This window comes from Natator depressus, chromosome 1 (genome assembly GCF_965152275.1).
Source record: "Natator depressus isolate rNatDep1 chromosome 1, rNatDep2.hap1, whole genome shotgun sequence".
NCBI lineage: Eukaryota > Metazoa > Chordata > Testudines > Cheloniidae > Natator > Natator depressus.
This window is the reverse complement of record NC_134234.1, coordinates 112008362-112020031: the sequence shown is the minus strand read 5'-3', so window position 1 is coordinate 112020031 and position 11670 is coordinate 112008362. Positions and strand designations below refer to the sequence as shown.

The following is an 11670-nucleotide window of genomic DNA, read 5'->3' as shown; positions in this document are numbered from 1 at the left end:
CTCTCTTCTGTTCTGCCCCTCACACAGACCATTTAAAAGTTTGGAAAAGGAAGAAGCGTTCAAGCAAAGACCAACCCTACCACAGGCTAAGGTGGCTGCTCCTACAGCAGAGGCAAAACTCCCCTTGAGCTCGGCGCTGCCAGCTCAGCCTCAGACCCGTCTCAGTCAAGCCGGAAGGCTCCCGCGGGTGGGGAGGGAGGGAGGAAGGAGGGCGGCAAATGCCGCTTTGCCCCAGCCCCCGAGGCCCGCCAAAGTGAGGGCTGCCTCAGCGCCGTGGGAGAGGGCCCATGTCTGTCTCGCCTTCGCCCAGCACCTAGCCCCATGGGCCGCTGCGGGCTGCCGCAACTATCGAGCGCGCCTAAAGCCCCGGGGCCAGCCCCGCCGTGTGCGCGCCCCTCGCCCGGGCCAGGGAGGCGGCGTCCGGCCGGCGCTGCGCGTGTGACCACGTACCCAGGGGACAGCAGCCGCCCTGGCCTGCAGCACCCCCGCGCTGCCTACGGCGGGAGAGCGCCCCGGCCAGCAGCAAGCCCGGCAGCGGCGCAGCGTGGCCGGCCGGCCGGCGGGCGGGGAAAGTGGGAGGGGGCGGGCACCGGGTGCGCTCCCTTCCCTGGCGGCGGAGCAGCAGCGCTGCAGGCAGCGGGCCGGGGAGCGCCATTGCTGCCTGTCCGAGCCCCCCTCTGCGCCTTCCTGCTCCTCCTCGCTGCGGCGCGGAACCTGCCCGGGGCAGGGCGCGAAGTTGCCTGGCGGGAGGCGGCTGCCGGGATGTTGGGGGTCGCGGCGGGAATGACCAACAGGTAAGAGCCCGTCAGCAGCGCCAGCCCGCCCGGCCCCATTCATCCCTTCCGGGCCGGGCTGCGCCGGGGGCTCTGCGGCTCCCGCTGCTCGCAGGGCGGCGCTCGCTCCCCGGCCTCCCCTGTCCTCCCGGGGCTTGCGTGAGCGGTCAGGGCGCTGAGCGGGAGCCAGCCCCCCAACTTCCCCGCAGCCTCCCTGCGTGCGGCAGCGGGGCAGAGACCCCGGATCCCCGGGAGGTGCTGCAGTGGCACCCCAAGTCCTGGGGATGCGCTCCGCCGCCGGCAGCGGCCAGGCTGGGGGGTGCGCGCGTGTACGGGGGAGAGCAGCGATCCCGCAGCTGGGTCTGGCGGGCAGGGGCCACGCACCGCGGGCGGAGCGGAGCAGGGAAGGCAGTAGCTGGGTCTGGGCGGACTGCAGAGACCTGGGTTATTAGGCAGACCAGTGGGGTGACCACCCCAGTGGCTGCTTCTGGGGGCTTGTTAGTAAAGTGGGAGTGACAAAGCGCCGGCGGTTGAACACCGGGCGCTGCTTCTGCACCCCTGTAAAGCTGGGCCCGGGTTGGAAGGTTTTAGGCGGGGGTGGGGTGTGACTCAGATTCCCAGATGCAGCGTGTGACCGGCTCGCGGTGTTCCCCCTGCTGCAGGGTGTGATCTGCGCCTTGTAAAGCCTGTGGGCTCTTAACAGCCAGACCCAGGCGTGGGTTAGTTTTTGTGTCAGTAGTCCCGCCCAGGCTCCCGCTCGGAGGTAACAGAACCTGCATTCTCCTTCATGCTTTCACAGTGACCCTGCGCTCAGCAGGGGCTAGCAGAAATTTCCTTCCAGCTTGTGCTTGTAGAGTTTTCTAGGAATGATTGTGTTGGGGCAGTGAGTGTGGGTGGTATCCATCCCCCTCCCCCCCCCGCCCATCATACACCAAGGACTTGTCTCCATTGCAACTCCTATGTCTGCTCCAGAAACGCTTCACCAGCCCAGAAGTACTGGCATATTATACTGGTAAAGCATCCTGGATGCAGCAATATCAGCAAAGCTATGTTTTGTACCCATATACTAAACTAAAGCCATGCCCCCACAAGTGGCAAAAGCACTGCGTCTGCACTAGGGACTTGGGCCAGCCCAGCTATGTTGGTCAGGGATCTGCACCTCCCTGGCGGACGTAGCTGTGCCAGCAGAAGTCCATAGGGTGCACATAGCCTTACTCTGTTTGAGTTAGCCTACCTCAAATGAGAGCAGCTATCCTGCGGAGCAGCGCTGAAGCTGCACAGGGCGACTGGGTTAGCAGCTGATGAGTTATGCTAACTCAAGTTTCTAGCCTGTAGCTGCATCCCCACTGCATTACTAGCGCAATCGTTGGCAGCACCAATGCTCCTGACAGGCTGGTCATCTCAAGTTTAAAGGACAACTGAACTCAAGCTATACATTTTTGTGCGTAGACACGAGCTTAGTTAGGGGTAACACTCAAATTGCACCTTGAGTTAACACTGCAGTGAAACAAGCCCTTTGTTGTGGAAGAAGCAGAGGGTTTGGCCCCTGAGATCCAGAGGTCCTGTGTATCAGTACTGTGTGCTCCCAGCCTCACACTCTTGAACAGGATGACTTCTGCAAAATTCATCTTGCCATGGACTCTCCTAGAGCAGCTGCTCCTAGAAACCACCATCAGGCTAGTTTAGATTAATGGTGGTGGGGAAATTTAGACTGCATGGGAATGTTGGATGGTTGGGAGGGAGGGGAAAGGTGAGGAAATACACTAAGGTGGCTTTTCCCCAAGCCTGGTCTCCTCCAACTCACTAATGACCAAATCTAGCATGACACCTCCATCTGGCTTGAAAGGACAAATGCAAAAATGAGGAGGTTAGTTAAACAGAAATTAAAAGGTACAGTGGCTAGAGTGAAATCCCTGCAAGCTGCATGGACGCTTTTCAAAGACACCATAATAGAGGCTCAACTTAAATATATACCCCAAATTAAAAAACACAGTAAAAGAACTAAAAAAGAGCCACTGTGACTTAACAACCATGTAAAAGAAGCAGTGAGAGACAAAAAGGCATCTTTTAAAAAGTGGAAGTCAAATCCTAGTGAGGTAAGTAGAAAGGAGCATAAACACTGCAAAATTAGATGTAAAAACGTAATAAGAAAAGCGAGAAAGGAGTTTGAAGAACAGCTAGTGAAAAACTCAAAAGGTAATAACAAAATGTTTTTTAAATACATCAGAATCAGGAAGCCTGCTAAACAACCAGTGGGGCCCCTGGACAATCGAGATACAAAAGGAGCACTTAAAGACGATCAAGTCATTGCAGAGAAACTAAATGAATTCTTTGCTTGTCTTCATGGCTGAGGATGTTCGGGAGATTCCCAAACCTGAGCCATCCCTTTGTAGGTGACAGATCTGAGGAATTGTCACAGATTGAAGTGTCACTAGAGGAGGTTTTAGAATTAATTGAGAAACTTAACAGTAGCAAGTCACAGGGACCAGATGGCATTCACCCAAGAGTTCTGAAAGAACTCAAATGTGAAATTGCAGAACTATTAACTATGGTTTGTAACCTGTCCTTTAAATCAGCTTCTGTACCCAATGACTGGAAGATAGCTAATGTAACGCCAATATTTAAAAAGGGCTCCAGAGGTGATCCTGGCAATTAAAGACCGGTAAGTCTAACGTCAGTACCAGGCAAATTAGTTGAAACAATAGTAAAGAATAAAATTGTCAGACACCTAGACGAACATAAATTGTTGCGCAAAAGTCAACATGGTTTCTGTAAAGAGAGATCATGTTTTACTAATCTATTAGAGTTCTTTGAGGGGATCAACAAACGTGGACAAGGGGGATCCAATGGACATAGTGTACTTAGATTTCCAGAAAGCCTTTGACAAGGTCCCTCACCAAAGGCTCTTTCGTAAATTGTCACGGGATAAGAGGGAAGATCCTTTCGTGGTTTGAGAACTGATTAAAAGACAGGGAACCAAGGGTAGGAATAAATGGTAAATTTTCAGAATGGAGAGAGGTAACTAGTGGTGTTCCCCAAGGGTCAGTCCTAGGACCAATCCTATTCAACTTATTCATAAATGATCTGGAGAAAGGGGTAAACAGTGAGATGGCAAAGTTTGCAGATGATACTAAACTGCTCAAGATAGTTAAGACCAAAGCAGATTGTGAAGAACTTCAAAAAAAATCTCACAAAACTAAGTGATTGGGCAACAAAATGGCAAATGAAATTTAATGTGGATTTAAAGTAATGCACATTGGAAAAAATAACCCCAACTATACATACAATATGATGAGAGCTAATTTAGCTACAGCTAATGAGGAGAAAGATCTTGGTGTCATTGTGGATAGTTCTCTGAAGACGTCCACGCAGTGTGCAGCGGCAGTCAAAAAAGCAAACGAGATGTTAGGAATCATTAAAAAGGGGATAGAGAATAAGACTGAGAATATCTTATTGACCTTCTATAAATCCATGGTATGCCCACATCTTGAATACTGCGTACAGATGTGGTCCCCTCATCACAAAAAAGATATACTGGCATTAGAAAAGGTACAGAAAAGGGCAACTAAAATGATTCAGAGTTTGGAACGGGTCCCATATGAGGAGAGATTAAAGAGGCTAGGACTTTTCAGCTTGGAAAAGAGGAGACTAAGGGGGGATATGATAGAGGTATATAAAATCATGAGTGGTGTGGAGAAAGTGAATAAGGAAAAGTTATTTACTTGTTCCCATAATATAAGAACTAGGGGCCAGCAAATGAAATTAATGGGCAGCAGGTTTAAAACAAATAAAAGGAAGGTCTTCACACAGCTCACAGTCAACCTGTGGAACTCCTTGCCTGAGGAGGTTGTGAAGGCTAGGACTATAACAGGGTTTAAAAGAGAACCTCAATGAATTTATCCAGTTAAGTCCACTAATGGCTATTAGCCAGGATGGGTAAGGAATGGTGTCCCTCGCCTCTGTTTGTCAAAGGGTGGAGATGGATGGCAGGAGAGAGATCACTTGATCATTACCTGTTAGGTTCACTCCCTCTGGGGCACCTGGCATTGGCCACTGTCAGTAGACAGGATACTGGACTGGATGGACCTTTGGTCTGACCCAGAATGGCCATTCTTATGTTCTTATGACAGAATGAAGGCAAGAAGGTAGCATTTGGTGCTTTTGCACTCCCTGAACCAGATGCACCAGGTTCTTGTCCACTCTGCTCATCTGGAGGAAGGGATAATAAGGCTATATGTTTCGTTTTATTTACAGTTAAAGCTCTTCATACAGGGATTTTGGTTTTGGTGGTTATTTTTTAAGGCATTGTATTTTTCCTTAAGTTATTTCATGTATTTAAATGCTAACCCAGTCTAAAAAGCTGATGTAAGCAGAATAATATTTTATGTAAACATTTGAGTGATTCAAAAACAGGGTGGATAAAAATCAATGATTTTTTGTAAAAAAAATAAAAAAAAATTGGATTTTGTAATTTTAAACCAGATTTTTTTGATAAAAAGGTTTTTTCCTCAAAAAGCAATCTAAAGATAGTTTTAATTAAGATACATTGTAGCTCAAAGATATCTCATCATGGAATAGGGATTATAAATTCTAATTCTTCTTCGAGTGCTTGTTCATGTCCATTCCACATTAGGTGTGCGCGCTTCGCGTGCACGAGCATTGGAAACTTTTTTCCTTAGCGGCTCCAGTCGGGCCAGCAGAGCCCCCTGAGTGGCACCACTGAGCCGTGTATATATACCCCTGCCGCCCAACCCCCTCCAGTTCCTTCTTACCATCTGTGATGGCGTTGGAACAACCTCTCTCTCTTGTATGAGAGCAGTCCCTTAGCCATTCTCTTATATATAGCTGTTATCAGTTAGTTAGCATACCTTTATTGTGGACGCTTAAGTGATTAGGTACTTGGAGACAAGCTACTCGGTGCAGCGGTCCCGGTCCCTGCACCGATGCCCGATGGCGCCGGAAGCTACAGTATCCAGGCCTCCAGCATCCCCCCAGTGTAAACTGGAGAGATCAGCGGGGGAAGGGGAGCAGGAGGACCAGCCAGAGGGGGCCGAGCAGCTGCTAACCTCCTCGTCGTCCCCGGATGAGGCGATGGCGGGAACAGCAGTGTCCGGCCCTCCGCCCATAGACCACAGATCTCACCAGGAGCTACTGTGTAGGGTCGCCCAGAACTTGGGGTAGCAGGTCGAGGAGATGGTTGAGCAGGAGGACCCCATGGTGGACATTTTGAGCCCCGAAGGTCCATCTAGAATAGCGCTCCCACTCATTAAGACCATCCAACTGAATTATAAGACTACATGGCAGACCCCGGTCTCCAGCACTCCAACAGCCAAGGGTGTGAAGTGCAAGTACTTTGCCCCGTCAAAGGGCTACGAATTCTTGTTTTGCCACCCAAGTCCATGCTCCCTGGTGGTCCTGGCGGTGAACGAAAGGGAACGCCATGGACAACAGGCCCTGGCACATAAGGCCAAGGAGGCAAAACGCCTGGACCTTTTTGGCAGAAAGGTGTACTCGTCGGGGGTTTGCTCAGTTGAGGATTGCAAACCAGCAGGCCGTTCTCAACAGGCATAATTTTAACTCCTGGGCAGCGGTGGAGAAGTTTAAGGACAACCTCCCGCAGGATTTTACATCCCTGGTGGACGAGGGCAAGACCTCTCTCCAGGCCTCCCTGGATTCAGCAGATGCGACGGCCAGAACAATCGCGTCAGGGGTGGTCATGAGGCACTCGGCGTGGCTGCAGGAGTCAGGCCTGCCGCCTGAGGTCCAGAGTACACTTCAGGACCTCCCCTTTGAAGGGTCCGGGCTCTTGTCGGACCAGACAGACGCGAGGCTGCATAGCCTCAAGGACTCGAGGGTTACACTTAAGTCGCTGGGTATGCACACCCCAGTGACACAGAGGGAGCCCTTTAAGCTGCAGCCTCCCCCTCAACGCCAGTACCAGCCTCGTCATAGGCATGAGCCTTACCATAGGCAAGGCAGGGATAACAGGCGACGGCACAATAACAACAACAATAATGCGCCGGGCCAGAACCAGGGTCAGCACAAATCCCAGCCAGGCTTTTGAAGGTGCGCTCGAGGACAGCGTACCAGACCAGTCACCGGATCCATCCCCTTGTTTCCTGAACCGCCTGGCCCGTTTCTCCTGTGCGTGGTCCAGCATTACGATGGACCGTTGGGTCTTATGCACCGTATGGAACGGGTACTCACTGCAATTCTCTTCCCTCCCACACCCCTTCTCCGTCCCTCTTCAGGGACCCCTCTCACGAGCATCATCTCTGAGAGAAGGAGGTTCGCTCGCTGCTGGAGGCCGGGGGGGGGGGGGAGGGAGGGGTGTAGAGGGCACATGGCCTAAGGGGGAAAGGTTTCTACTCCCGGTACTTCCTCATTCCCGAGGCCAAAAGGGGCCTTCGTCCCATTTTAGACTCGCGAGGGCTCAACAAGTTCCTGGTCAAGGCCCTATTCCGCATGGTCTCTCTGGGCAGCATCATCCCTTACCTGGATCCGGGGGATTGGTACTCTGCCCTCGACATGAAGGACGTGTACTTTCATATCGCCATCCACCCAGCTCATCGGCGGTTCCTATGCTTCACCGTGGGCCAAGAACATTACTAGTTTGCAGTTCTCCCGTTCAGTCTAGCCGCGGCCCCATGGGTGTTCACGAAATGCGTGGCGGCCTTCTTACAGAGGCAGAGCGTCTGGGTTTACCCATACCTCGACAACTGGCTCCTGGCGGGTCGATCCGAAGTGGAAGTGTGGGGACATGTGGAGGTGGCCCTGAGATTGTTCCGCGAGCTGGGGCTCCTGGTCAATGTCCCCAAGTCCACTCTCGTGCCCATGCAGAGAGTGGAATTCATAGGGGCGGTCCTGGACGCGGTGCAGGCCAGGGCAAGCCTTCCAGTATCCTGCTTCCGAGCTATCCAGCAAGCGGTTGCCTCCCTGCGCCAGTTTCCAACGATAACGGCCAGGTGCTGCCTGCGGCTGTTGGCCCACATGGTAGCATGCACGCATGTGGTCAGGCATGCCAGACTGAGACTCAGAACTCTACAGGCGTGGCTCGCTCGGGTGTACTGCCCAGGCAAGGACCCCCTGGACTTGGTAGTGACAGCCCCAAGGGACGTGCTGGACTCCCTGCTGTTGTGGCAGCCCCAGGCTGTAGTTTGCGAAGGCATCCCCTTTGCCGCCCCACAACTGGACCTGACATTGGTGATGGATGCGTCAGACCACGGGTGGGGGGCTCATCTAGGGGACCTCAGGACTCGGGGCTTGTGGTCCGGAGCAGAGCGGTCACTCCATATCAATGTGAAAGAGCTCAGAGCGGTTTGTCTAGCCTGCCAGACCTTTCACGCCACTCTGAGTGGTCACAGCATGACAGTTCTGACAGACAACACTACTGCCATGTTTTATATAAACAAGCAGGGTGGGGCCCGTTCCTTGCTGCTCTGTCGCGAGGCTCTCCTCTTCTGGGGCTTTTGTGTAGCCCATGCCATTCTCTTCGAGGTGTCATATCTCCCGGGGGTGCAAAACGAGCTGGCGGACTACCTCAGCAGGTCGTATCGCATGCACGAGTGGATGCTCAGAGCGGACGTCATGCTTTCACTCTTCCTCAGGTGGGGGTTTCCCCGGGTAGACCTGTTTGCCACCAGGGGCAACGTCCAGTGCCCGCAGTTCTGCTCGTTCCAGGGCCACAGCCCGGGCTCAGTCGCGGACGCGTTTGCGATCCCTTGGGGAGGGGGCTTGATGTATGTGTTTCCCCTGATCACCTTGGTACACAAGGTCCTGCTCAAGGTACGCAGGGACAGGGCAGCGGTGGTCCTCATTGCCCCGGCGTGGCCCTGCCAGTACTGGTACACAACACTTCTAGAGCTGTCAGTGGAGGCCGTGGTAGTCCTGCTCCTACACTGGGACCTCATCATGCAGGACGGTGGCTGGCTTCTCCACCCCGACCTGCAATCACTACGCCTGACAGCGTGGAAGCTCTGTGGCTAAACGCGGTGGAGAGCCAGTGCTCCCTTCCTGTGCAGCAGATTCTGCTTGGCAGTAGGAAACCCTCTACTAGGGCTACCTCTATGGCCAAGTGGAAAAGGTTCTCCTGTTGGTGTGAGCCCCGGTGCAAGCCATTCTCGAGTACCTCCTGCACCTCAAGCAGCAGGGGCTGGCCCCATCCTCACCTAGAGTGCACCTGGCGGCCATCTCCGCCTTCCATCCAGAGTTTTTGGGGGGCTTGGTGTTTTCCCACCCAGTGGTGGGACGGTTCCTTAAAGGATTGGAGAGAATGTTTCCGTACTCATGCCCCCCAGTCCCTCCTCTCTAATCTCATGGGACCCCCGTTTGAGCCCCTTGCTACCTGCTCCCTCCTCCACCCTTCCTGGAAGGTGGCATTTCTGGTGGCCGTTACCTCAGCCAGAAGGGTGTCTGAGCTGAGGGCTCTCACCTCTGAGCCACTGTATACGGTGTTTCACAAGGATAAGGTGCAGCTCCGACTGCACCCCAAGTTCCTCCCTAAGGTGGTCTCGTAATTCCATTTAGGCCAGGACATTTGTCTGCTGGTGTTCTTTTCAAAACCCCATACGGACCCGAGTCACCGCAGCCTACACACCCTGGATGTCCGTCGAGCGCTGGTGTTCTATTTGAAGCGCACCATACCCTTTCGTAAATCCGCGCAGCTGTTCGTGGCCGTAGTGAGAGGATGAAAGGCCTCCCGGTGTCGGCGCAGCGGATCTCGTCTTGGATTACAAGCTGCATCCGGACGTGCTATGAGCTCTCAGTTGTTCCGGCCCCAGCGGTCACAGCCCACTTGACCAGGGCACAAGCAGCTTCCAGTGCTTTCCTGGCACAGGTCCCGATCCAGGAGATCTGCAGAGCAGCCACCTGGTCCTCAGTGCAAACCTTCACGACCCACTATGCGGTCAACCAGCAAGCCAGAGAGGACGCGGCAGTTGGCAGAGCGGTACTCCAGTCGGTTGTTCCGTGACTCCTACCCTCCTCCAGAGGTAAGCTTGTGATTCACCTAATGTGGAATGGACGTGAATAAGCACTCGAAGAAAAAACGGTTACTTACCTTCTCGTAACTGTTGTTCTTCGGGATGTGTTCACGTCCATTCCACCGTCCACCCTCCTACCCCTCTGTCGGAGTCACTGGCAAGAAGGAACCGGAGGGGGTCGGGCGGCAGGGGTATATATGCATGGCGCAGTGGCGCCACTCAGGGGGTCCCAACGGGAGCCGCTAAGGGAAAAAGTTTCCGACGCTCGTGCACACGACATGCGCACGCTTAATGTGGAATGGACGTGAACAACACATCTCAAAGAACAAGTTACGAGAAGGTAGGAACCATTTTTTCTATAGTATGAGACAATATATTCATGTAATGTTTAAGAAAAGTTTTGTAAATGGGTTCCAGTAGTTCATGGATCTGGGACCCACTCTTATGGGGTTCCACAGGCTTCTATATAGATTATTTAAGTTACTCTTTCTATATACCCAATCGGACTCAGTGCTCAGTCTAGAAGATACCATCAGAGATACTTAGTTTTGAAGTTCTCAAACTGTGGATTTGTGTCTCCCGAGATAACATGCTTGTTAACAGCAAAAATGTTTAAAAATAAATAATATATAGAGGTGAGAAATAAGAGACCTCAACCCTGTTGTCCCTCTGCAAATTTGTGTACACAGAGTCAATCCCTTACCTCTCTCTGAAAGTGCAAAGTTTTAAAAAGTTCAATGAATAGAAGATTGTTGGGGGTGGAATAGATCTGGACAAGGAGAACAACTGTGGAGATAAATGTGAGAAAGGAGGGACAGGCAGTAGAAACAAAAGTGAAACTGTTTGAGCAGCATATTCCAGTAGTCTTGAGGTCTTCTCTGAGTGTAGTCTTCATTGATTTGAGATACACCATACCATTCTCTCACTAGAAGAGAAAACCTATAATGGCAGTAGGCCATAAGAGACCCAGTTTGGGAATATTTTAATGAAGTTCCTCTACCTGTGAAGAATATGTATTAAGTTTATAACAACCAACAAGAATGCACTTTTATGTAGAAATCCATGATTAAATCAAGTCTTCCTGACTAGTGATTTAAATCAAATGCACCCTGTTCAAAAGTGTTTCTATCCTTTGTGTACATCTTCACAATTGTGACTGAAGCTGCCTGTGACAAACACATGTAATGATGGAGAGCAGAAATTGAGAGAACACAGTTAATTCTTACTAAAATAAAACTAGTAAACACGCTAAAGGAGAGCATAGAAGAACTGTTTATCATTTGAGCCCTGCAGATGTAAAATGTGACATTTTAACTATTTAAATACCTTTGTATGGTGAGCTGGGTGTCCACACGGAGGTGAACGTTCTACCAAAAAAAAAAGTGTGCTTTGTCATTTTAATTCCTTCTCCCTTCGCTTGAGCATTTAATTTTTAAATCGACTTTTGTCTTTCACCATGCAGCTTCTTTGTACCATGGTATCTAGAATTGTAGTGAGGACCTAAAATAACTAGTGTAACAGCATAGATGTACCTTGCCTCTGATATAAGGAATTTAATATTATGACTAGGCTTGGCAAACTGGTCAATTGACCACCTATTATTTGACTAGCGTCGGACATTGTCACGTATTCCAGCAAGAATGCTCTTTGTTAGGCAGTAACCAACTTTTTTGAATGCATTTTTCTTTTTCTTTTTCTTTTCTGCATTTTTCTGAGTTAAAATAACTCAGTTATGTAACTTGTTCTTTATAATTAGGTACAAATATCTAGCTAAGCCTTTTGTTGTTGTTCCAATAAATTAGTGTTTTAAAATATTTGACCATTTTTGACGTTTTATTGGATATTATTTGACTGGTCAGTTGACCAATTATTTTTGGACCGGTCAAATGCTCAACCCTACTTTATGACTTAATTCA

The 11670-nt window shown here is 51.0% G+C and overlaps 1 protein-coding gene across 1 annotated transcript in view; it reads left to right on the top strand.

Moving 5' to 3' along the window:
* Window positions 1–597: 597 nt before the first annotated feature.
* The window catches only part of LIMS1 (LIM zinc finger domain containing 1), a 131686-nt gene continuing 120613 nt past the window's right edge, over window positions 598–11670 (top strand). The window contains exon 1 of the mRNA XM_074944951.1: window positions 598–794. Coding sequence (XP_074801052.1) covers window positions 763–794 — 32 coding nt within the window. The 5' untranslated portion in view covers window positions 598–762. The remainder of the gene's footprint in view (window positions 795–11670) is intronic.